Source organism: Bufo bufo, chromosome 1 (genome assembly GCF_905171765.1).
Source record: "Bufo bufo chromosome 1, aBufBuf1.1, whole genome shotgun sequence".
In the NCBI taxonomy this organism is placed as follows: Eukaryota; Metazoa; Chordata; class Amphibia; order Anura; family Bufonidae; genus Bufo; species Bufo bufo.
In genome coordinates this window covers 226,730,539-226,757,682 of record NC_053389.1, presented here as the reverse complement: position 1 = coordinate 226,757,682, position 27,144 = coordinate 226,730,539, and the positions used below count along the sequence as shown (strand labels likewise).

Here is a 27,144-nt window from a genome sequence, read left to right as displayed (position 1 = left end):
TGCCACTTTTCAAATGGCAAAGGTTTTCTGGCATACAAAGTTGATAGGTTCCCTTCTGTTGAGCAGACACTACGGGGCAGCAGGTGAAATGTGACAGGAGCTCAGTATAAGTCTGGGTTGTTGCTGCTCAGCAGGGCAGGATAGGCTGTTCCAATATAGCGCCCATGGCGGTTGACAACGATCTGGAGCTCGTATTCCTCCACCCGGACAACCTCTTTGGTGATCTTCTCCTGTGACATCAGGAAAAGTATGGTGTAGACGGCGACTTCAAACTCAGGACTGACTCCAATGAAGCTGCTCCCCACCGGTTTCACCATGTCCTTCCAGCTGAACTGCAGGTTGAGCACCTGGTCATCTTCATCAGGCTGGAGAAGAAAGGAAGCATCACACTAAGGACAGAAGACCTCTGAAACCTACTATGAAGATGCTTCTACAACTACTGCTAGTTTATAAGACTTCAAGGATCCTAATGGCAGGTTTGCTTAGTTATTTGGAGGGATACCCCATACCTTGCCATAAATAATCAAATATGCCATTTAGGACTTCTGGAAAGCTGGGTGACCACAAATAGGATCACATTTACATTGTCAGTCAGCTCTCCCAGGATTGTGAATGGCAGATATGCCTAGCTGTACTGGAGTGCATATCCTGGACATCTCCATAAAAAAAGCAGGCATATCATTCAAGGGTGACAACCCCTGCGGGAGCTGTAATACCAACCATATTAGCTGTCACATAGCTTTCATGACCAAACGACTGGTAATTATTATTTTTTTGGGTGTGGTGGTGGAGCATGACAAAGGGTATTCTTCCTGGTGTTCTTTAAAGAGGTTATCCTACGATTAAAGGGGTTTTCTGGGAGTTTAACATTGATGGCCTATCCTCAGAATAAGTAATCAATAGTAGTGTACCTTCAATAGAGGGAGACCACAAGGTAGCTATGGGGCTCGGAGAAGGGGGGCAGTGCTGAACACCTTCATCTCCCAACAAGAAAACACTGCATTTTCATGCAGCTGCCACTAGGGGGAGCGAAATGCAAAAAGCTTATTTCAGCTTTTATTCCAGTAAACGTTACCCGTATAAATTCCTATGCACTGAGCTCCCTCTAGTGGTGGCTTCAGGCAACCAGCTTTGTAATACAAGAGAAGCAGGCAATTTATCAGTGTATTTCTGCCAGTTGTCTGGTGTAAATATACTGATAAATATGGCGGTCAGAATGAGCGCCATACTTATGAAGCACCTATTCCACTTTTTCAGTACAGAAGTCAGATAAAGTGGGTGAAATGGAGGGATACTTTTTTTATTACAATTTCTTAATTAAAATTTATTTTGCTTAATAAAAAAAACAAAACGTAAATTTGTCAGAAACCTGTGGCGTTGCGCTTTGCATTGCCTGGGAGGTATGCATACTTGGAAACTGTGGGGGGCAGCTTGACCCATTGACATCTGTGTACACCACTGGTCATCAATGTTACATCGGTGGGGTTCTCACTCCTGGAACCCCCCCCCCTTCCTCCCGCCTGCCGGTCAGCTGTTTGTAGAGGCTGTGGCTCTCTGGTGAGCGCTGCGGCCTCATCCTAGTTCAGTGATGTCACATTCATCAGTCACATGGTCCATTTCCGGCTCAATCCCATTCAAGTGAATGGTCCTGGGCTGCAATACCTCAGAACAGGTCCAATATCAGATTGGTGGGAGTCCACACATGGCACCCCTACTGATCAGCATGCGGCGCAGTCTGCTTCCATCATCATAGACTGTATAGTTTCTGGCGCGGCAGCTGCCCGAAACAGCTGATCAGTAGGGGTGCTGTGTGTGGACTCCCACCAATTTGATATTGATGACCTAACCTGAAGATAGGTCATCAATTGCTGTAACCTGGTTAACCCTTTTAAATCAGACATCATATTGCACAATGCTAGAGCCAGCCCTGTACCAAACACAGATGGATTAATTGCTCTGCTAGATTCATATCCAACTGGCAGCATAGAGGGTGTGTCCTTTCTACAGCAACTCTCTCCCTATCTCAGCTCAGGGTGTGTCCCCTTTCTCGGGGGGGAGGAGGAGGTCCTGTGTACTCCCCGTCCCAGCTTCTTACATAGATATGGCTGGTGGTAGTTGAAGGATGGAATTGAGCATGTGTATCCACCTCAGCAATGTTAGAGGAAAAGAACACAGCAGGTGGTGCTATATAGATACATTTTTAATTACATGTAATTACAGAAGTACTCAGATTCTGGTGCTCAGTGTCGGACTGGGGTCCCTAGGGCCCACCAGTAAAATTCATTCTGGGGGACCACTGTAAAGCTACATGAATACATTACTACCCAGTTTTTACATTGACATAGTCAATGTACTGTATAGCATCTGAGCCAACCTATCTATATGTCAGTCTACTGTGCCATGTGCCACTTGAGCAGGGGGTAGGGGACTAGGGGCCCACCAGGGGATTCACCTGTTCCTGTGGGCCAGTCCGAGCCTGCTGGTGCTGCTTTCAAAAAAAGTAGAATATTTTTCGTAGGAAAGCCCCTTTAAAACCCTGTGTCATGCTCCTCCTCTCCCGCAGAACACAGAGAATCACTTTCGTCTGAGTTGTTCCATTAAAGGTTCACTCTGCTCGCTATTACTAGGTCAGTACTTATTCATGGAATACACTGTATACATAAAAAAAATAAAAAATAAAAATGATGCCTCCAGTCTGGAGGAGCCCCAATGACTAGGTGAACGGGTCAGTGGAGCCCCTATGACTAGGTAAACGGGTCAGTAGACCCCCAGTCTAATAACTAATATCCATCACATGATAATGTCTATATCTATAGGGGCCTGGAGACCCAAGTTCTTACCCGGCTCTTGTAGCGACGGGCCACAAACCCTTTATAGTCTATGTTGTTCCTCTTCTCCTGTAGGTAGAACTGGACCCAGTTGTGGAGCCCCATAATCTCCTGCCCTCGCTTTGACTCACCCACAAACACGTGCTCAAAGCCACAAGAATCTGGTCTGCAGAGAAAAGAAATTAAAACAATGTACAACCCCCATCATTCTGTATTCAGTCCATACTACTGACCTGTCCTCCTATGCTTACTGGGAAACTGTAGGTTCGTAATGGGAGACTGAATACTTTCACTAAGCAGCACTACCCAATGTCTGCTACATTAGCAACTTGGTCCCTAGGTCTCCTGTATACCTAGGTGTAGTGGTCATGCTGCAGGTCCTACCACCACTAATTGAGTGGCAAAAATGGATGTGGTTTTACAGTGAATTGCTGCTGTTCTGCAGCTAGCACAGGTGAAGCTTATTTGCGCATTTGCGGTAAAGCGGCTTGCAGTTTTTAAAGCGCAGGTCCTGGACGTGTCGTAAGAACTGAGCATGCCCACTACTGCTAAATGCAAGCAAGATGAGAGCTTTGTGACGGAGTACGGTAACTGGTGTGCTGTGTAGGTCAGAAATCAATGGACCTACACATTTGTACATCAGGTAATTCATAGTAAATAGCATTCAGACAGATGGCTGAAGGAAGTGCAAAAGTATTCAACTCCCTTTATAAAATTGCCCATATATAAAAAAAAAAAAACCATTAAAAAGGCAGAGGGGTTGTCAGCTTAATGTCAAAAGAATGGATTTATCTTCTTCTGGGGTGGCAATCGTTAAAAAAAGGACAACCAATATGGCAATGGACGTAAAGGGGTTGTATACATACAGGTCCTTCTCAAAAAATTAGCATATTGTGATAAAGTTCATTATTTTCTGTAATGTACTGATAAACATTAGACTTTCATATATTTTAGATTCATTACACACAACTGAAGTAGTTCAAGCCTTTTCTTGTTTTAATATTGATGATTTTGGCATACAGCTCATGAAAACCCAAAATTCCTATCTAAAAAAATTAGCATATCATGAAAAGGTTCTCTAAACGAGCTATTAACCTAATCATCTGAATCAACTAATTAACTCTAAAAACCTGCAAAAGATTCCTGAGGCTTTTAAAAACTCCCAGCCTGGTTCATTACTCAAAACCACAATCATGGGTAAGACTGCCGACCTGACTGCTGTCCAGAAGGCCATCATTGACACCCTCAAGCAAGAGGGTAAGACACAGAAAGAAATTTGTGAACGAATAGACTGTTCCCAGAGTGCTGTATCAAGGCACCTCAGTGGGAAGTCTGTGGGAAGGAAAAAGTGTGGCAGAAAACGCTGCACAACGAGAAGAGGTGACCGGACCCTGAGGAGGTTTTGTGGAGAAGGACAGATTCCAGACCTTGGGGGACCTGCGGAAGCAGTGGACTGAGTCTGGAGTAGAAACATCCAGAGCCACCGTGTACAGGCGTGTGCAGGAAATGGGCTACAGGTGCCGCATTCCCCAGGTCAAGCCACTTTTGAACCAGAAACAGCGGCAGAAGCGCCTGACCTGGGCTACAGAGAAGCTTTTTTCGGATGAAAGCAAATTTTGCATGTCATTCGGAAATCAAGGTGCCAGAGTCTGGAGGAAGACTGTGGAGAGGGAAATGCCAAAATGCCTGAAGTCCAGTGGCAAGTACCCACAGTCAGTGATGGTCTGGGGTGCCATGTCAGCTGCTGGTGTTGGTCCACTGTGTTTTATCAAGGGCAGGGTCAATGCAGCTAGCTATCAGGAGATTTTGGAGCACTTCATGCTTCCATCTGCTGAAAAGCTTTATGGAGATGAAGATTTTATTTTTCAGCACGACCTGGCACCTGCTCACAGTGCCAAAACCACTGGTAAATGGTTTACTGACCATGGTATTACTGTGCTCAATTGGCCTGCCAACTCTCCTGACCTGAACCCCATAGAGAATCTGTGGGATATTGGGAAGAGAAAGTTGAGAGACGCAAGACCCAACACTCTGGATGAGCTTAAGGCCGCTATCGAAGCATCCTGGGCCTCCATAACACCTCAGCAGTGCCACAGGCTGATTGCCTCCATGCCACGCCGCATTGAAGCAGTCATTTCTGCAAAAGGATTCCCGACCAAGTATTGAGTGCATAACTGAACTTAATTATTTGAAGGTTGACTTTTTTTGTATTAAAAACACTTTTCTTTTATTGGTCGGATGAAATATGCTAATTTTTTGAGATAGGAATTTTGGGTTTTCATGAGCTGTATGCCAAAATCATCAATATTAAAACAAGAAAAGGCTTGAACTACTTCAGTTGTGTGTAATGAATCTAAAATATATGAAAGTCTAATGTTTATCAGTACATTACAGAAAATAATGAACTTTATCACAATATGCAAATTTTTTGAGAAGGACCTGTATATAAAAAAAAAAAAAAAAAAAAAAAAGCACTGTAAATCTGATGGCCAGCAATATATACATAAGCTAAGCAAGTTTTAGGCAAAAAAAACCTACGGTATATTTCCTCATTTCCCTAGTTCTGTTCTGGCCCCTTTGTTGACATGCAGTTGCAGTGCTGTGGGGGAGTGTAACAACAATCTCTGAGGTTTTCCTTATGAATATTTGTGGGCGTCAACAAAGAATGCCTTTCCCCTGCTCTGCAAAGGGAGCGAATAAGGGCTTATTCAGGCGGCCGTATGCTGTCCGCAAAAACACAGATCAATATTTTCACGGACAGTTCAGCATGTCTGCAAAAAAAAAAGTACAATCACACTGCTGATACATATGGGATCTTCCCCCTATCTCTTCTTGTGCAATGCTCTGTAGACAGCATAAGAGTACAGAGGAGAGAACTCCCAGTCTATCTGTTTGCAGGGGAGGGGGGAGATCCTGTGCACAGCATTTATCTCTTCAGTGCCTGGAGAAGAGGAAACCCTTCTCCAGGTTCCTGTCTGTATACAAAAACAAAAAAAATAACTTGGACAACCCCTTGAACACCTTTACTAAAATGGCTATGAAATAAAAAGGCTTACATCTCTAAGTGAAAGAGCCTGCTGCTTTGACTTGTGATTTATGAAGATGTGCCGCTATTTGGGTCACACTCACCCCTTTCCTGGTTCTCGGCTGTACAGCTGGAACCAGATGCTGTATAACTGAGATTTGAAGTCCTTCAGATTCGGCTTTGCCAATTTTTTCTTGACGAGATATTCATGAGTAACCTGCAACACAACATAAAGGGTTAACTCTGCCTAATCCCATTTATCAAGACAATTACAATAATTAACCCCTTAAGGACACAGACTTTTTTGCTCCGCAAATGGTGGCTACCAGTCCACCTCACACTCTAGGACAGGTTGCTGGCGGCCATTTCATATCATTCCTGGAGAACCCCTTTAACTACCAGCCCTCTGTGATGTAATAGTACGTCACTGATCAGGAAGGGGTTTTTAAAGGGCAAGCCAATTGCAATAAAAAAGAAGCTTTATCCTTCCCTAATGAAAAATTCTGCAACTTTCTAATATACATCAAGGGACATATATTAAGACCCGCGATTTACACACTGGTCCTCATCTCTGTGCGCTGCCAGTGGAGGCGCCCAAGTTATGTAGAAGCGCAGGCCTCTACATAACTTTGGCGCCTGTGCTGCCGCTGGCCGTATGACATGCTTCAATCTACACCAGCTCCCTTGATGGCGTAGTTTAAGGTCATTTTCCACGCCACAAACTATTGTGGAAAATGATGAATCAGGCGGGCTAGCTGGCTTTCCCTCTTTCTCACCCACGCCAGTTCGCAAAAGTGCCGCGAGCGGGGTAAAGTCACCGATTTTGCTGAAAAACACCTTTGCGACAAAATCTGCGGCCTAAATATGCCAAAAAGTGGCGTATAACAAATAATAGATGACAGCCTTTGTGTTTAAATGCATCTCCATTTTCAAGATCTCTGCTTGCCAACAGTGAACAGGAACATTTTCATTTACCTCCAAAGACTGAAAACTGATCAGACAGAATACTTCTTACAGCTGAGGATTTCCTACTGCTGTATCCAATCTAGGCCATCTTCTCAGAGCTAAACAGCCTGGACTCTAGACTGACACATTTTACCTGCACCGATACATTGTAACAAACTAACACGGCACGAGAGAGATGTGTGCGTCTGATGGGTTTACCTCACAAGGGATTCTTTAGACTGGATCTAACTGAAACAAACCCTCAGCTGTGAGAAGTACTACGTCTGTACAGGCTTTCATCCTCTGGATGTATAGAAGAATGTTCCAATTCACTGACAACAAGCAAATAACTTAGACAAGAAAGTCTATCAGAGAGTTGAAGAACTTGTCTGTAGACAGTTATTATTGGAATCTGAGCTCACAGTATCGGTTTTACCTTCATCACTTTGGTTTCCAGGATGGCGTCGAGGAACCGGTTCATTTCGGCGATTTCTTCTGCCGTCACAACTTCGGCCACCCCAGTGGACATCTCATAGTTGTCAAGTAGGGAAATGAAGGCTGTATGTGGGGGAGGGGGGTACAGAAATGGTGACATTATTTACGGTAGAGACCCCCATTAAGTGACAGAATGGCAGGAGAACAGGAGAGAAAGTATCTACAACAGGGAAAGGGATCAGACACCTTCCTCTCATTTACTTCTCTGTAAACCTCCAGAATTGACCACATTTTACAGTAAACCTTGTAAAAGGCTTATACTACAGTCACATCCAGAGCTGCAGTCTACAGGATAGCTTGCCTAGCTGTTTCTCCGTCGCCAGTTTCAAGTGGTTCTCTGATGGTCTGTGAAGCCTGGGCGACTCTGACTAAATGACAGCTCCGTAACAGCTAGAACATACAAACCTAACTGCTCGGTATAGGAAGAAAGCCGCACACAGGGTCTTTGTATATTGGGCTCAATGTGTCTGATCTCTGTGTAGCTCTACAGGTCTACATAGGCTTTGAACCCAAGAAACAAGCCGGCATGTGGGAGTAACCGACAGTGCACCAGACTGACGGAAAATAAGAGACTGCCTTTACAGGCAGAGGGGTGACTAACCACAGTTTACCACAGTCCCAAAGCGGTTGATTATGGCCGTAACATCCGGTCTCTTACCTGCAAAGGTCTTTATACTTTTTAGCTTCTCTTCATTAACATACAGGAAGAGCGGGCACTGAGCACTGTCTCTAGCCGTCTTACTGCCAGCTGGAACATACCCGGCCTGCCCCTAGAGAGTGGAGGACAGCAGAGGTGAGAGTCACTGGCTTTACCATATTGTTCATGTAGTTCTATTTTTTATTTTTACATAGGAGGCAGTATTATAGTAGTTATATTCTTGTACATAGGAGGCGGTATTATAGTAGTTATATTCTTGTACATAGGAGGCAGTATTATAGTAGTTATATTCTTGTACATAGGGATCAGTATTATAGTAGTTATATTCTAGTACATAGAGGGCAGTATTATAGTAGTTATATTCTTGTACATAGGAGGCAGTATTATTATAGTTATATTCTTGTACATAGGAGGCAGTATTATAGTAGTTATATTCTTGTACATAGGAGGCAGTATTATAGTAGTTATATTCTTGCACATAGGAGGTAGTATTCGTAGTTATATTCTTGTACATAGGAGCAGTATTATAGTAGTTATATTCTTGTATTTAGGAGGTAGTATTATAGTAGTTATTTTTTGTACATAGGAGGCAGTATTATAGTAGTTATATTCTTGTACATAGGAGGCAGTATTATAGTAGTTATATTCTTGTTCATAGTAGTAGTATTATAATAGTTATATTCTGGTACATAGGAGGCAGTATTATAGTAGTCACATTCTTGTACATAGACGTAAGTATTATAGTAGTTACATTTTTGTACATAGGGGGAGTATTATAGTACTGTAGTTATATTATTGTACATAGGGGTCAGTATTATAGTAGTTATATTCTTGTACATAGGGGGCAGTATTATAGTAGTTATATTCTTTTACATGGGGCAGTATTATATTAGTTATATTCTTGTATATGGGGGGGAAGTATTGTAGTAGTTATATTCTTGTACATAGTAGTAGTATTATAGTAGTTATAATTTTGTACATAGGGGCAGTATTTTAGTAGTTATATTATTGTACATGACAGTACTACAGTAGTTATATTATTATAAATAGGGGCAGTATTATATTAGTTATGTTCTTGTACATAGGGGGCAGTACTATAGTAGTTTTATTCCTGTATATAGAAGGCAGTATTATAGTAGTTAATTTCTTGTACATAGGAGGCAATATTATAGTAGTTAGATTCTTTTACAAAGGGGCAGTATTATATTTGTTATATTCTTGTATATGGGAGCAGTATTATATTAGTTATATTCTTGTACATAGTAGTATTATAGTAGTTATAACTTTGTACATAGGGGCAGTATTTTTGTAGATATATTCTTGTACATGAGACAGTACTACAGTAGTTATATTCTTATAAATAGGTGCAGTATTATATTAGTTATGTTCTTGTACATAGGGGGCAGTACTATTGTAGTTTTATTCCTGTATATAGGAGGCAGTATTATAGTAGTTATTTTCTTGTACATAGGAGGCAATATTATAGCAGTTCTATTCTTTTACAAAGGGGCAGTATATTAGGTATATTCTTGTATATGGGGGAAGTATTATAGTAGTTATATTCTTACACATAGGAGGCAGTATTATAGCAGTTATATTCTTGTACATAGGAGGCAATACTATAGTATTTACATTTATTTACACAGTGGGTGATATTTTAGCAGATAGACTTTATGTTAGAGCAGTACTATACATAGGGCTCGAGTGCAATTCATTAGCTGCCTTTATAATCTTTACCTGTAGGGAGATTCGGTAATCTTTTCCAGGAGACATCCGATTCACATCCACATCCCAGAGCTCATTGAACAGTTTGGAAAGTTCATGATTTAAGTTACCGGTACCTCTGTGATAAAGAACATAAGATATTCAGAAGCGGGATGAAACTAGGTCTGGTTTCATTTAGAACTAGGAGAACCCAGGACTGCACTTGTGGTCCCAGAAGTCTCAATGTCCCTTTAAAGAGATACAAGAAGATGATGGGATTTGAAAATTTTAATATGATGAAACAATCACTTTATTTTATTGTTTGTCACCTTTCTGCAATTTTATTTTTTACTTTCTGTGCAAATAATCAATTGTTAGCAGGTTCCCGATTCATTATGGGCTGCAGTCAAACGGGTATCTCATGTAACTGTCCTTAAATGAATGGCGAGACAAATGTGAACAAAGGGGGAGCTAACAAACTAATTGTTCATAAAGCAGTGATAGGGGTTTACATCGGATGTGGTAATTGTGCTTAGATTGCAGGATACGTACAGCAAGGTCGCTGGATGAGCTAAATGTTGGCCATCACAGATCAGTTTAACTGCACATTTCCATTGTGGGACACTGTTATAGAAAGATATATAGTATAGTACAACTACCTCCATCTCAAAGCTTTTTATACTGTGACCTAACATGGCCTTCACTGCCAAGGACATTTAAATATGTAGATCACACCGGGCCGGTATCACAAAAATAGGTTCTTAGGCTACAGACATAAGTGGAGCTGATGGCAGTCCAGTCTGGTTGACACGTCTATCTAAGAGTCTTACCGAATGTACAATCTATAGTAAAATGGATCTTGTAAATGTGCAAAATGGGGGCCGGTTATACAGGTGGGGGCCTAGCTATAGAGGAGAGCTGAGAGAATGGGGAGACAGACTGCGGTGCAGTTAGAAGGCAGAGGTGGATGTCAGGTGGAGGAGAACTGTGGTAAAGGCAGAGGGATAGACAGGCGAGGGACAGGATGCAGTAAAGATAGGGGATAGAAGGACTATAGAGAAGGTAAGGTAAAGACTAAGGTTTAGATAAGGGAGAGACGGACTGTTGAAAAGGTAATGGAAAAGACTAAGACAGGGCCGGCTCCAGGTTCATATGGCCCCTTGGGCGATATATCTCAGTGGGCCCCCTGGTGGCATTTTCTTACATTTACATGTCCCCCTGTGGCTCCCACACCATATAATGACCCCCAGAAAGTATAGTGACTCCCAGTGGCCCTTCACACAGTATAATGACTCCCCAGTGGTTCCCCACACAGTATAATGACCCCCAGTGGCCCCCTAGGGGTCATTATACGGTATGGGGTTCATTATACTAAATGGTCATTATACTGAATGGAGGCTCATTGGGGATCATTATACTAAATAGGGGGCACTGGGGGTCATTATACTGTGTAAGGGGCCCTCACACAGTATATGACCTCCCAGTGGCCCCCTCACATACCTATTATTGCTGGAGCGCATTGGAGCCAGCTTTCCTTTCATTCACTACCTGCAGCTACTGCAGCTCATCTCCTTGCACTCCTCCTCTCCACCGAACCAGCGCAGCAGTGAGACACACGTCATGACGTCACCGCTGGGCCTGGAGGAGAGAAGGTGCTGCGGTTAGTCAATGAAAGGACCACCGGCTCCCCTGTGCTCCAGCAATAAGCGCTTCCATCTGTATTTATGGAAGCCGTCACAGCACCCCCGAGAGCTGGCACCCAGGGTGAACTGACCCTACTTGGCATGCCAGTACGCAGCGGGCCCTGGCTCTTGCCTGGGTATGCACCGGCCCCGGACTAAGATTTAGATACGAGAGACTTCGCATAATAACTTCATAAATCAATTTCTACTGTAAAAAAACATTTCCCGAACTCGGGTTCAGATCCAAGTGGTACTTTGGAACTGAACCTGAGTTCGGGAAATGTTTTTTTACAGTACAAATTGATTTATGAAGTTATTATGCGAAGTCTTGCGAGACTTCGCGAAGTAATAACTTCGGCTTATAGGAGCCAATACATTCTAATACTGTACAAAGCGCTCGCTCCGTACAGTATTCAAACGAAGTTTTATGCGAATCGACTTCGGATGTTTCATCCAAAGTCGATTTGCTCATCCTTGGGCTACTTTCACACTAGCGGCAGGACGGATCCAACAGGCTGTTCACCCTGTCTGACCCGTCCTGCTGCTATTTCGCTGTGCCGCCGGACTGCTGCTCCGTCCCTATTGACTATAATGGGGATGGGGGCGGAGCTCCTGCACAGCACGCAAGTACGCGGTGAGAGGCCGCTGGACTAAAAAGTCGGACATGCAGTACTTTTAGGCCGGCGGCCTCTCGCCGTGCACTACCGTGCTGCGCCGGAGCTTCGCCCCCGTCTCCATTATAGTCAATGGGGACGGAGCGGCAGTCCGGTGGCACGGCGAAATAGCGGCAGGACGGATCCGACAGGGTGAACAGCCTGTCGGATCCGTCCTGCCGCTAGTGTGAAAATACCCTTAGAAAAGAACAAACAGCAGGTGGCGCTATACATATACATTTTATTGAATAACTCAGTGCCTATACCAAATTTTTTATTACATGCCATTTCAAGTCTTCAGATCCAGGTGCTGGTTTGAAAAATGCAGAATATGCTCCATGACACAACCCCTTTAAAGGGAAGAAACTGGTGAAGGACTGGTGGGAGAGATGAAAGAGAATGTAAGGAAGATAGGAGAAGAAGAAAGGAGAGGGAACCGGAGAAAACTGGTTTGACATAAAGGACTGGACACAAAACCAAACTGCTGACCTGGCCTGATACATAAAAGTGAGCATGATACCAGTACGGGGGCTGATACAAGACCAGCACACTGCCTGACGCTGTGCTGCATCAGCTAAGGAGTCTTATTCTAGAATTAATGGATCTGCTTTCTTACCGAAACTGAATTTAAGCCCTGCCTGCAGGAACACCCCAACCCCCACTGGGAACTCTCACTTATTGGCTGGGCTTACATAATCCCCACCCATTTTCAGACCAGGACAGCCCGAGTTAGCCGAAACTGTAGCTGAAAATTAGGGACTGGAGATGAATGAAGAGATCTGATTGGTTGCCTATTCATGTGCTCAGAGGTTAGTGTTCGAAGTGTCCTGGGAAAAGAGCTTTGAGAGTGTGAGGGTTGAGACTCCATGTTGTGCCTTGTACAGCCATTTTGTGTAATAAGCCTTAAACCTTTGTGTGTAGAATGTATGATATAAACTGTGAATTTCTCTGTGTAAGATTACTGTGACTTCAAGGTCGCTCCTAGCCCCTCCAACTTTGTCCCTTTGAGGAATTTGTACAATTAGTAGCAGGACGAGTCCATGACGAACACCCACATTTAAGATTAAGGAGACGCTTCAGGCGTATAGCCAAGAAATGCTTATTTCAGATTGTGATTTAATGAGTTATGATGTAAATGCTTAATTATGTCTCCCACTTTGGAAATCATCCAGAAAAACGGTATATAATCTCTGCTTACTTTCAATAAAGTTGGAACACTTGATACACAGCACTGCGCCTGTTATCAGTTTTCTCTGAGTACTCACATAAACTTCTAATTTGGAGTCCACCGCCCATCCGGCATTGAAGATTTTGCCCCAACAAGAATCCCCATGATATTTCCTCCCTATGCTCTGTTCATTCAATGTTATCATAGGGACACTGTGCCTCATAGGAACCAATCACAATCTAGCTTTAATCTTTCTATAATAGGTGAGTAAATTGCAGATTGGCCACAGACCCTACAGGGAAATTTCCCGGTGGGCCGATGGCCGAGGGGCCACAAAAGCCCTCTTGATGGCCACAGACCAAGTACATAATGATCTGATGCTCAACGGCCACAGGTGCTCTCCTGAACTCAACTGTGATACAGTTGAATACTGTGGTTGGGGCAGCAGTATTTTGTGCTGCCCTGTGGTATTTGGTTTTGCTGGGGTGGTATTTGGTGCTGCCCTGTGGTATTTGGTTTTGCTAGGGCGGTATTCTGTGCTGCACTGCGGTATTGCAGGCCCTGCCTAGTTGTTTTGTCCCGTCTTCTATTAATTTGGACCCACCTACAACATGGGGCTACTTTTAGGGTTTTTTCCAGGGCCACTTTAAGTTCCCAATCCACCCCTGAGCGGAATACTACACCAGCTCCATTTCTGTTTGGCGCACAGACCTACTAGTGTAAGGGCCCATTTACATGGTGGAATTCTGAAATTTTGGGGCGGACACTGCGCCAAAATTCTGGAGACAGACTATTATTGTCTTCCTCCCATTGTTTTTAATGGAAGGCAGCACTAAAGTTCGTAGTAGAGCCGTGGCAGGTCCACTCGATATTTACCTCCATTCGAATAGTTCCACAGCATCTAACTTGAATAACCAAGGTGGTTTTTGTTGTGTGTAGGTAGGTTCAAATCTCCACTATCAGGTAATCTGGTAGTTTGTTCTAGCACAGGGGCCAGCAACTTTCGCCACTCCAGCTGTTGTTAAACTACAATTCCATTCATTTCTATGAAAGTTCTGAGAAAAAACACAGCCAGCATGCATTCTGGGAGTTGTAGTTTCATAACAGCTGGAGTGCCGGAGGTTGCCTACCTCTGTTCTAGCATAAGAACAGACTACCAGAATTACCATAGCCGGAAACCGGCAGATTCCTATTAACTATAATGAGATCTGACGCCTTTCCGGCAAAAGCAACGGCTTTCTGAGTGACAAATACTGTTGCATGGTGAAGTATTTGCCTGGCAGAAAGCTGGCATTTATGCCAGATCACGGTCGGATCCCATTACATTCAATGGGGATCTGGCACTGTCCAGCTATGCTGGATACGGTAATTCTTGTAGTCCATTCCTCTGCTTGAACAGACTACTTGATTACCTTTAGCAGAAAGCGGACACGTGGAGGCACACTCCTTGGAAGCCATTTCAGGAGTGCGGTGCTACGTGTGCGTTTTTTGGCATCTGTTTTTGGTTGTTTCTCCTTTTCTCCCCCATTTCCCTTCTCTCTTTCTATGTAATGTCCTATTTTACAGGTATGGAGCCCTATGTGGATAGGGTACGAGCCGGTTTCCTTAAGGCTAGGTTCACACCTGAGCGTTTTACAGCGCGTTCCTACGCGCTGTAAAAAGCTCAGGCAAAAACCAATGTTTCCCTATGGGCATGGTTCTCACCTAAGCGCTTTACAGCGCATACAAATGCGCTGTAAAACGCCCCAAGAAGTACAGGAGCTTCTTTGGGGCGTATTGTCGCGCGTAACACCTCTGTTTTTCATTGTAAGCCTCTGGTCAATAGCAAGAACGCACGTACGATGCGCGTTTCCAAAATACGCCTCAAAAACGCCTGATAAAAATGCCTGTAAACAGTGCTTATCGAATACGCTCAGGTGTGAACCCAGCCTAAGTTTTTTTTTATTGCTGTTTGAAGCAAAGCGGGAAAATTGAACAGCTGTGATTTGTTTACTTTGCTAACAGGGGGGAAAGAGACCCCTTTTGAAACCCAATCCGGTGGAGCTCTGCGTCAGTTTGAGCACTTAAGAGCTATAATACCATGCGCCGCCCAACCTCTCTAGCCACGATGTTTATTGTAAAGGCGGAATTGGTATGATCTTGTTGTTTTTAATTACTTATTTATTTAACCCCTTAGTGACCACCCATACGCTTTTTTATGGCGGCAGTAAGGGGCCTTCCAAACTACAACACAAATCAAGCCCCTCATACAGCTACATAGACGGAATAATAAAAAAGTTATAGCTCTTGGAAGGCGACGATGAAAAAAAAGGAAGAAAAATGCTTGGTCAGTAGAGCCCAAAATGAGCTGGTCACTAAAGGGTTAAAAGAAAATATTTATTTATTTATATTTTTATTCTAGTTGCTGTTCACTCGTTTATTTAACCCTTAATAAACAATGCAGCCAATGTTTATCCATCTTCAAGCGTCTGGTGTCTTTATTTTATTTGATGTTTTAATTGTAGCTTATTTACTTAACCACTTAAGGACCACAGGTTTATACCCCCCTAAAGACCAGGCCCTTTTTTACAAATCGGCACTCCACAACTTTAGCGGTTTATTGCTCGGTCATGCAACTTACCACTCAAATGAATTTTACCTCCTTTTCTTCTCACTAATAGAGCTTTCATTTGGTGGTATTTCATTGCTGCTGACATTTTTAAATTTTTTGTTATTAATCGAAATTTAACGATTTTTTTGCAAAAAAATGACATTTTTCACTTTCAGTTGTAAAATTTTGTAAAAAAAACGACATCCATATATAAATTTTGCTCTAAATTTATTGTTCTACATGTCTTTGATAAAATAAAAATGTTTGGGTAAAAAAAAAAAATGGTTTGGGTAAAGGTTATAGCGTTTACAAACTATGGTACAAAAATGTGAATTTCCGCTTTTTGAAGCAGCTCTGACTTTCTGAGCACCTGTCATGTTTCCTGAGGTTCTACAATGCCCAGACAGTACAAACACCCCACAAATGACCCCATTTCGGAAAGTAGACACCCTAAGGTATTCTCTGATGGGCATAGTGAGTTCATAGAACTTTTTATTTTTTGTCACAAGTTAGCGGAAAATGATGATTTTTTTTTTTTTTTTCTTACAAAGTCTCATATTCCACTAACTTGTGACAAAAAATAAAAACTTCCATGAACTCACTATGCCCATCAGCGAATACCTTGGGATGTCTTCTTTCCAAAATGGGGTCACTTGTGGGGTAGTTATACTGCCCTGGCATTCTAGGGGCCCAAATGTGTGGTAAGGAGTTTGAAATCAAATTCTGTAAAAAATGGCTGGTGAAATCCGAAAGGTGCTCTTTGGAATGTGGGCCCCTTTGCCCACCTAGGCTGCAAAAAAGTGTCACACATCTGGTATCTCCGTATTCAGGAGAAGTTGGGGAATGTGTTTTGGGGTGTCATTTTACATATACCCATGCTGGGTGAGAGAAATATCTTGGTCAAATGCCAACTTTGTATAAAAAAATGGTAAAAGTTGTCTTTTGCCAAGATATTTCTCTCACCCAGCATGGGTATATGTAAAATGACACCCCAAAACACATTCCCCAACTTCTCCTGAATACGGAGATACCAGATGTGTGACACTTTTTTGCAGCCTAGGTGGGCAAAGGGGCCCATATTCCAAAGAGCACCTTTCGGATTTCACTGGTCATTTTTTACAGAATTTGATTTCAAACTCCTTACCACACATTTGGGCCCCTAGAATGCTAGGGCAGTATAACTACCCCACAAGTGACCCCATTTTGGAAAGAAGACACACCAAGGTATTCGCTGATGGGCATAGTGAGTTCATGGAAGTTTTTATTTTTTGTCACAAGTTAGTGGAATATGAGACTTTGTAAGAAAAAAAAAAAAAAAATCATCATTTTCCACTAACTTGTGACAAAAAATAAAAAATTCTAGGAACTCGCCATGCCCCTCACGGAATACCTTGGGGTGTCTTCTTTCCAAAATGGGGTCACTTGTGGGGTAGTTATACTGCCCTGGCATTTTCCAGGGGCCCTAATGTGTGGTAAGTAGGTAAATGACCTGTGAAATCCTAAAGGTGCTCTTTGGAATATGGGCCCCTTTGCCCACCTAGGCTGCAAAAAAGTGTCACACATGTGGTATCGCCGTATTCAGGAGAAGTTGGGGAATGTGTTTTGGGGTGTCATTTTACATATACCCATGCTGGGTGAGAGAAATATCTTGGCAAAAGACAACTTTTCCCATTTTTTTATACAAAGTTGGCATTTGACCAAGATATTTCTCTCACCCAGCATGGGTATATGTAAAATGACACCCCAAAACACATTCCCCAACTTCTCCTGAGTACGGCGATACCAGATGTGTGACACTTTTTTGCAGCCTAGATGCGCAAAGGTGCCCAAATTCCTTTTAGGAGGGCATTTTTAGACATTTGGATACCAGACTTCTTCTCACGCTTTGGGGCCCCTAGAATGCCAGGGCAGTATAAATACCCCACATGTGACCCCATTTTGGAAAGAAGACACCCCAAGGTATTCAATGAGGGGCATGGCGAGTTCATAGAAATTTTTTTTTTTTGGCACAAGTTAGCGGAAATTGATATTTTTTTATTTTTTGCTCACAAAGTCTCCCTTTCCGCTAACTTGGGACAAAAATTTCAATCTTTCATGGACTCAATATGCCCCTAACGGAATACCTTGGGGTGTCTTCTTTCCGAAATGGGGTCACATGTGGGGTATTTATACTGCCCTGGCATTCTAGCGGCCCTAAAGCGTGAGAAGAAGTCTGGAATATAAATGTCTAAAAATTTTTACGCATTTGGATTCCGTGAGGGGTATGGTGAGTTCATGTGAGATTTTATTTTTTGACACAAGTTAGTGGAATATGAGACTTTGTAAGAAAAAAAAATAATAATTCCGCTAACTTGGGCCAAAAAAATGTCTGAATGGAGCCTTACAGAGGGGTGATCAATGACAGGGGGGTGATCAATGACAGGGGGGTGATCAGAGAGTCTATATGGGGTGATCACCCCCCCTGGAAGGCTCCAGGGAGACGCCTGTATGTGTTTTGCGGATCCGATCCATCTATCAGTGGATCCGTAAAAATCATGTGGACATCTGAATGAGCTTTACAGGGGGTTGATCAATGACAGGGGTGTAATCAATGACAGGGGGGTGATCAGGGAGTCTATATGGGGTGATCACCACAGTCATTGATCACGCCCCTGTAAGGCTCCATTCAGACGTCCGTATGCGTTTTGCGGATCCGATCCATCTATCAGTGGATCCGTAAAAATCATGCGGACATCTGAATGGAGCTTTACAGGGGGTTGATCAATGACAGGGGTGTAATCAATGACAGGGGGGTGATCAGGGAGTCTATATGGGGTGATCACCACAGTCATTGATCACGCCCCTGTAAGGCTCCATTCAGACGTCCGTATGCGTTTTGCGGATCCGATCCATCTATCAGTGGATCCGTAAAAATCATGCGGACATCTGAATGGAGCTTTACAGGGGGTTGATCAATGACAGGGGGGTAATCAATGACAGGGGGGTGATCAGGGAGTCTATATGGGGTGATCACCACAGTCATTGATCACGCCCCTGTAAGGCTCCATTCAGACGTCCGTATGCGTTTTGCGGATCCGATCCATCTATCAGTGGATCCGTAAAAATCATGCGGACATCTGAATGGAGCTTTACAGGGGGTTGATCAATGACAGGGGTGTAATCAATGACAGGGGGGTGATCAGGGAGTCTATATGGGGTGATCACCACAGTCATTGATCACGCCCCTGTAAGGCTCCATTCAGACGTCCGTATGAGTTTTGCGGATCCGATCCATCTATCAGTGGATCCGTAAAAATCATGCGGACATCTGAATGGAGCTTTACAGGGGGTTGATCAATGACAGGGGTGTAATCAATGACAGGGGGGTGATCAGGGAGTCTATATGGGGTGATCAGGGGTGATCAAGGGTGAATAAGGGGTTAATAAGTGACAGGGGGGGGGGGTGTAGTGTAGTGGTGCTTGGTGCAACATATTACTGAGCTACCTGTGTCCTCTGGTGGTCGATCCAAACAAAGGGGACGACCAGAGGACCAGGTAGCAGGTATATTAGACGCTGTTATCAAAACAGCGTCTAATATACCTGTTAGGGGTTAAAAAAATCACATCTCCAGCCTGCCAGCGAACGATCGCCGCTGGCAGGCTGGAGATCCACTCTCTTACCTTCCGTTCCTGTGAGCGCGCGCGCCTGTGTGCGCGCGTTCACAGGAAATCTCGGCTCACGCGAGATGACGCCAATCGGCGTTAGTGTGACCTGGGAGCGCCGCAGAAATGACGCCTTTCGGCGTTAGCGTGGCGGGAAGTGGTTAAAGGGAGTTGGGCTGCCATGTAGCCTTAGGCCCCTTTCACACGAGCGAGTTTTCCGCACGGGTGTGATGTGTAAAGTGAACGCACAGCACCCGCACTGAATCCTGGCCCATTCATTTCTTTTTTTTTAATCAAATATTTTTATAGATTTTATAGCATTTTATAGTAAACAATACAATAGGAAAAAACCCTCCCCGACCCTCCAGCAATCCCCTCCTTCCCCACCCTCCCCAGCCCAATCTTGCAGCCATTATAATAAACATTATAAATTAGAGTTCAAGGGTCCATCTTTCACGTCTTCTTATTGATCACGAAACGTCCATGAAAGCAGAAGTAAGTCCTTCACTGGGCTCCCCATATCCCATCATCACAGCATACAGTACCCTCACATACATTCACTACAGCTTACCATAGTAATACTATGCAGAATGAGCGTAGTGACGTCATCAAAAGTCCTATTGCTCACAGATGAAGACAGAAGAGATGCCGGCTGCGCGAACTAGTGGATTAAGGTGAGTTAAATTTTATTTATTTTTTTAACCCCTCCAGCCCTATTGTACTATGCATTCTGTATTCAGAATGCTATTATTTTCCCTTATAAGGGTCCATTCACACGTCCGTTTTTTCTTTCCTGATCTGTTCCGTTTTTTCAGGAACAGATCAGGACCAGATCTGGACCCATTCATTTTCAATGGGTCCTGGAAAAAATCGGACAGCACAATGTGTTCCGTTCCGCATGTCCGTTTAAATATAAAACATGTCCTATTCTTGTCCTGAAAAATCGGATCCTGGTACAATACAAAGTCAATGGATCCGCAAAAAACGGATGACATACGGATGTCATTCCGTATGTCATCCGTTTTATACGGAATCCGTTCCTGGAAATTACATTTTAATTTTTTTTTTTATTTTTTTTTTAAAGAAATCCAAACAACTTTATTTGCTTATTGAAATTTATACATGTTTCCGTTTTTTGCGGATCCGCAAAAAACGGATGACATACGGAAACATTTTCAGGAACAACGGATCCGCAAAAAACGGACAGAAAATCGGATTATAGAAAAATACTGACGTGTGAATGTAGCCTAACTATGTTATAAGGGGAAATAATAATGATCGGGTCCCCATCCCAATCGCCACCTAGCACCCGTGCGTGAAAAATCGCACAGCATCCGCACTTGCTTGTGGATGCTTGCGATTTTCACGCAACCCCATTCATTTCTATGTGGCCTGCGTTACGTGAAAAACACACAAAGAGGAGCATGCTGCGATTTTCACGCAACGCACAAGTGATGCGTGAAAATCACCGCTCGTGTGCACAGCCCCATAGAAATGAATGGGTCAGGATTCAGTGCGGGTGCAATGCGTTCACCTCACGCATTGCACCCGCGCGGAATACTCGCCCGTGTGAAAGGGGCCTAATCCATTCAACTTTGTTTCTTGCATCGAGCTTACCTTTGTTTTTTGCAAGAATCATCAACTTTGACTCCCTATTTGACAGTCTAGTTTATTCATTTTGCTCAGTAGGGATTTATTATGCTCTCTGCTCAGCAAAGGTTTAGTATATTTCTGCACCATCCATTACCTATACAGGGATTTCAATAAGGCTATATGTCTGGCATTGTTGTATCATACTGCGGGCATATGGTGGATACGGTTTATTCAGTGAGGTTTTGCCCCTCACTTTTCTTTGTATCTTTTTCCACTTTGCCTTTTTCTTCTCCTAATCCTTATATATGTATTATTTAATAAAGCTACTTGCTTTTGTTCTAGCATTTGGATTCTCTTTTTTCGGTGGGCTTGAATGCCGTCTGGTTTAGACAGAGTTTTTTTTATTAGTTTCACACTAGCGGCAGCCTTCTCCGTGCTACTGATAGTGCACCGTGCCGCCGGAAGTCCACTCCAGCCCCATTCACTATAATGGGGGCGGGCTGGAGGTCCGGCCGCAGCACGGCAAACATGCCGAGAGGCGGCCGGAATAAAACTACAACATCAAAATGCATTGCTCAACTTAACGCAATCACAGACAAAACTGACTGAACTTGCTTTCAAAATGGTGGGAGTTTCACTAAAGGCACCCTGAACACATCCGCAGCCAACCCGCCACGCTCGTGTGGAAGAGGCCTTAGCCCATTTTCACACAGTCAATGTTTGATCAGTGATTGTGAGCCAAAACCAGGTGGAAAACACCGAACAGGTAGAAATCTTTCCCTTAGGCCTCATGTCTGTGCAGCCTCCACTCCTGGTTTTGGCTCAAAATCACCAATGGAAATCACCGACCAAACACTGATGGGTGAAAGACGCTTTAATAAATGTCCCCGCTGGGGTGCATGGGAAGCAATTCAAATCCACCGTTCATTTCTCTAGAACAAGGTAAGTAAAAGAAAAGAGAAGTGTCTGGTGTACACAGCGCCATTGTCCACCCCCCCTAATAACACAGAGCTATCCAGCGCCTAAATCTACTGAATACCACAACGCCTTCATCTAAGAATCAAACATAAAACTGCAGGAAATACATTTTTAGTCACATATGACAGGAAGGGGGGGGGTGGGGGACACTGCGACTTGGTGACGATCAAGGAGTGGCACAAGCCCACAGCCACCCACAAATACCAATACTCCCAGCCGCTCTGCAGCCCTCTGTACTGGTCTCATACTAAATCTGTTCATGGTCTGGTGTAATACCCAGAGCTGGTTTCCATCTAATCTCTGCAATGAGAACTCGATGAAACAGATTTATCAAAACTGATGGGGGAAAAAAAATGGCTTAGTTGCCCATAGCAACCAATCAGATTGATCCTTTCATCTTCCAAAGGAGCTCTGGAAAATTACAGGTGCAATCTGATTGGCTGCTATCAGCAACTATGTCATTTTCCATTGCGTAAGTTCTGTTTTTATCCCTTTTTTCCCCCCCAAACTGTTATTTCGCATTATATGTATATGGCTGTATATTTTATGTGGTGTTTTCTATGATAACCCCATTATTTGTACGCACGGTCCTTTTTTTATATTAAAACTTCACTTTAATAAGAGCCTTCTTGTGTTCTAACGATTCCATGACCTTGGAAGAAGCGTTACCAGTATTGATTTATTAACCTGTGAATGTTAGGGCTCTTTCACACCTGCGTTCTTTTCTTCCGGCATAGAGTTCCGTCGTCGGGGCTCTATGCCGGAAGAATCCTGATCAGGATTATCCCAATGCATTCTGAACGGATCCGTCTTCAAAATGCGTTCAGTGTTACTATGGCTGCCAGGACGCTATTAAAGTCCTGGTTGCCATAGTAGGAGCGGGGAGCGGGGGAGCAGTATACTTACAGTCCGTGCGGCTCCCGGGGCGCTCCAGAGTGACGTCAGGGCGCCCCAAGCGCATGGATCACGTGATCGCATGGACACGTCATCCATGTGCATGGGGTGCTCTGACGTCACTCTGGAGCGCCCCGGAAGCCGCACGGACTGTAAGTATACCGCTCCCCCGCTCCCCACTACTACTATGGCAGCCAGGACTTTAATAGCGTCCTGGGTGCCATAGTAACACTGAACGCATTTTGAAGACGGATCCGTCTTCAAATGCTTTCAGTACACTTGCGTTTTTCCGGATCCGGCGTGTAATTCCGGCAAGTGGAGTACACGCCGGATCCGGACAACGCAAGTGTGAAAGAGGCCTTAGCCTGCATAGTGAGCTGTAGGGTGTACTGGGGCGTTATTCAATGCAAGGTGCCTCTTCAGCCTGATATGATGAGTGGTGGCAGTAGGGTTGTCACGATACCCAAATTTTGATTCGATTTGGATACCATAAAAAAAGTATTGCGATACTTGATACCATTCCATTCGAAAAAATAAAACATCAAAAAGCAGCGTGCATTCCGCATTTTATGGAATGGCCGGCCCATAATAGAACAGTCCTGTCCTATTTTTTGGGGGGACAAGGTGACTAAAAAATGGCGAATAGCGCAGTTTTTTTTTTTTCTGTTACGGCGTTCACTGCATAGGAGAATTTTTTTTATATTTTAATAGTTCGCACTTTTTCAGGCATGGCGATATGTAATATGTTTATTTTTTATTGTTTATATATTTTATATGTAAAATTTGGAAAAGGGGCGATTTAAACTTTTAGTATTTTGGTGTTTTTTTTTTTTACTTTTTACTTACTAACTATTAGCCCCCTTAAGCCTCATGCACACGTCCGTGGAACATGGACCGTGAGATACCGGCCTGGATTCCTGCTGAGTGCAGGAGCGCACGGCGTCATTGGTTGCTATGATGCCGTGCGCCCGCTGCTGTACAGTAATAAGATCGTATTATCTATATGAGTGTATTACTGTACAGCAGCGGCAGCACGAAGCGCACAGCGTCATAGCAACCAATAATGCCGTGCGCTCCTGCACTCAGCAGGAATCCAGGCCGGTATCTCACAGTCCGTGTGCCACGGACGTGTGCATGAGGCTTTGGGGGCTAGAACCTGGGATATTTTAATCCCTTGTGCTATTCAACCTAATAAAGGGCTTTGTGCACACGGCAGCAGGGAGATTACCATGGCAGCCAGGGCTTCAGTAGAGTCCTGGCTGCCATGGTAACCTACCGGAGCCCCGCGATTACACTGCTGGGGCTCCGATCAGAACTGCCACTGCACCACCAATGAGGAGGAGGGGACCCTGTGGCCACTGCCACCAATGAATATAACAATGAAGGGGGGTGCGTCTGTGGCCACTGTGCCACCAATGATCATAATAGTTATAATACTGTGGGGGTTGGGGGCGCACTGCGCCACCAATGATTATACTTTATAATACTGGGGTTGGGGGGGCACTGCATCACCAATGAATATAATTAACACATTAATTTAAGTGTAGCTAGCGGGTGCCGGTATCACATACCCGCCCTCTATGACAGGGCGCTGCAATCCTCGGCAATTAACCCCTCAGGTGCGGCACCAAGCACAATGCCAAGTGTCAGATGTAGTGGTGTAAACCACATGACTACTGGGCTCTGGAACAGAGAAACATGTTCTGTGGAGTGAGGAATCCCGCTTCTCTATCTGGCAGGCTGATGGATAAGTTGGGGTTTGATGAATGCCTGGAGAACATTACCTGCCTGACTGTAAAGTTTGGTGGAGGAGGTATAATGATGTGGGATTGGTTTTGGAGGATGACCTACGCCCCTTAGTTTCAGTGAAGGGAAATCTTAATGCTACAGCATACCAAGACATTTTTGGTAATTGTATGCTTCCAACTTTGTGGGAACAGTTTGGGAAAGGCCCTTGTCTGTTCCAGCATGACTGTGTCACAATGCACAAAGCAAGGACCATAAAGACATGGTTGGGTGAGTTTGGTATGGAAGAACTTGAGTTCGCACAGAACATTGACCTCAACCTCATCAAACACCTTTGGAATGAACTAAAACAGAAATTGTGAGCCTGGCCCTCTAATCCAACATCAGTGCCTGACCTCACTAATGCTTCTGGAAGAATGAGCAAATATTCCCACAGACGCACTCCAAAATCTTGTGGAACGCCTTCCCGGAAGAGTGGAAGATGTTTTAGCTTCAAAAGGGCAACCAACTACATATTCATGCCTATGGATTTCGCATGGGCTGTCCTTAAAGGGAGTCTGTCACCAGCATTTCACTTTTTTAACCCTTCCCACAGGTCCCTAGCATGCTTACAGTTAATAAAAACGTTACCTCTGGCATCAATCCTGGACTTATAGAACCCTCAAAAACGATCTTTATAAGATATGCAAATGAGGGCTCGCAAGTGCCCAGGGGCGGCGTTACACTCTTAGGTGCCCTGCTTGCTCAGCCTTCTCATTGCGTCCCCCCGCCCCTTCCTACCCTCTGCCCACCCATCCTTTCCCTCTGACCGCCTTTGTACTAACTTGTTATGCTGCCGATATCCCGCGCCGGCGCACTCATTTCTTTGGCATCACAGTAACTATTGCGCATGCGCCGGCTAACGACGTCGATTTTGCGGACAAGAATAGGCATTTCTACAATGGACCGCCCGTTCCGTTCTTTGCGGAAGGCACACGGGCAGCTTCCGTTTTTTTGCGGATCCGTGGACCGCAAAAAATGGAATGGTTGTGTGCATGAGGCCTTAATGCCTTCTCCATTACTGTGAATATCAGTAGTGACTGAAGCTCCTCATTAAAGATGACCCAGGGGCGCACCGCTCACGAGGCCAAGTGAGGCTCTAACCTCAAGCTGTAAAAAAGCTAGGTGCACCCCCCTAAGAGGACCTGGCACATCTCCTGACATGTCTGTGTTAGTTGCAAATAATAATCTCTTTAAATGGGTATTCCCATCTCAGACAATGGAGGCATACTGAATGGAGAGAGGCTGCGCATGCGCAGTACGCCCTCCACAATTTTCGGGTCTCTGTTCTCAATGTAGGTGCAGGTCCCAGAGGTAGGACCCGCACCTATCAGACAATGGGGGCATATCCAAGCGATATGCCCCCATTGTCTGAGATGGGAATACTCCTTTAAATTCTATGCTATTCCTCTGTTATTCTTCCTAGAAATGTAAGAATATGCTGACAAAATGTATACATTTATAGGAGGAATAACCGAGAAACAGCAAAATCAACAACAAGTTGCTCCGGATCTTTTAATTCATAGGGAATACAAATAATTTCTAGTTCAGACAAGTGAGGAGAGGCGACATATCCTCTTTAACCCAGGATGTAGGCGCCATCGTTTACCTCTAGCATAATCCATGTATTATGGATACCTTATACACCTGACATACAGAGTGTCACCCGACCCGTGCTCCAGGATACATTCAAAATACTACCGATCCTACATAATGGCCCCTGTAACCCCCTCCCATGTAATGGCCTGCAGGGCCCACATCACTGCTGGCCTCACCTGTAGGCTAAACTTACCTTTTTCTTAAAGAGACATTGCTCCTTTAAAGTTAGGGCATGACATCTGGAAATGAATGGGGCCCACGGCTTTGTGTAAGGGATGGCACTTCTATGGGCACCCTACAATACTCCAGACTGGGGTGACAACCGATCCAGGGATGTGGATAAGGACACTACTCTGTCTCACTCCGACTGCCCCGTCCTAGAAGCTTGTCCCCAAGAGCTTGCAATCAATGATCAGTGGCCTCGGGGAATCATAACTTGTGATTCTCCAGCTGCTGCTGTCAGAGCATGCTAGGAGTTGTAGTTTTACAACAGCTGGGGACTTACAGATTGGAGACCACTGCAAGGAAACCTGACCAATTACTTCAGAAGGAACTACAAGCCCCAGAATGCCTTGACTTTGAAGTTCCTCAGAAATAAGTTTTGGGTCCACATAAGCAGAACTGCCACATGTCCAGAGCCGATCTACACAACACACAGCATAGGACTACTACTTCTAACCTGCTGGCCATGACGATCTACAACCTTCCGATCCCCGGTGTCTTCTGCCAAAATAGTACAGAGCTTACAGATGAAAGCGGCCCGATCAGCCAATCACAAAGCGCACACTGAGCCCGCCCATCAATAGGATACCAGGGTGTGGTAATGACTGACGCCGTCTGCAGCCAATCATCGTGCGGCTAAGAGGAGGAGTCCAATTCTTAGGAGGGCGGAGTTTATGGCTTTG

General features: G+C 44.2%; 1 protein-coding gene across 1 annotated transcript; it reads right to left on the bottom strand.

The window, feature by feature from the left end:
* On the bottom strand, nt 1-27,015 carry LOC121003993 (poly(U)-specific endoribonuclease-A-like). Its single transcript, XM_040436008.1, has 7 exons — nt 26,919-27,015; nt 9,689-9,797; nt 7,952-8,063; nt 7,235-7,356; nt 5,958-6,070; nt 2,841-2,994; nt 1-365 (listed from the first exon to the last, which is right to left on the bottom strand). Exons 1-7 carry the CDS (start codon nt 26,927-26,929, stop codon nt 102-104), a joined length of 885 nt encoding a protein of 294 aa, XP_040291942.1. The 5' UTR covers nt 26,930-27,015; the 3' UTR covers nt 1-101.
* Nucleotides 27,016-27,144: the final 129 nt, after the last annotated feature.

What these genes read in the sequence shown, in the direction of transcription:
- LOC121003993 (XM_040436008.1), bottom strand. An exon ending in ATTACCGAATCTCCCTACAG is followed by an intron (nt 8,064 to 9,688) that starts GTAAAGATTATA and finishes TCCACTCTCTAG; the next exon opens with GGGCAGGCCGGGTATGTTCC. An exon ending in TGGAAACCAAAGTGATGAAG is followed by an intron (nt 6,071 to 7,234) that starts GTAAAACCGATA and finishes GTTGTGTTGCAG; the next exon opens with GTTACTCATGAATATCTCGT.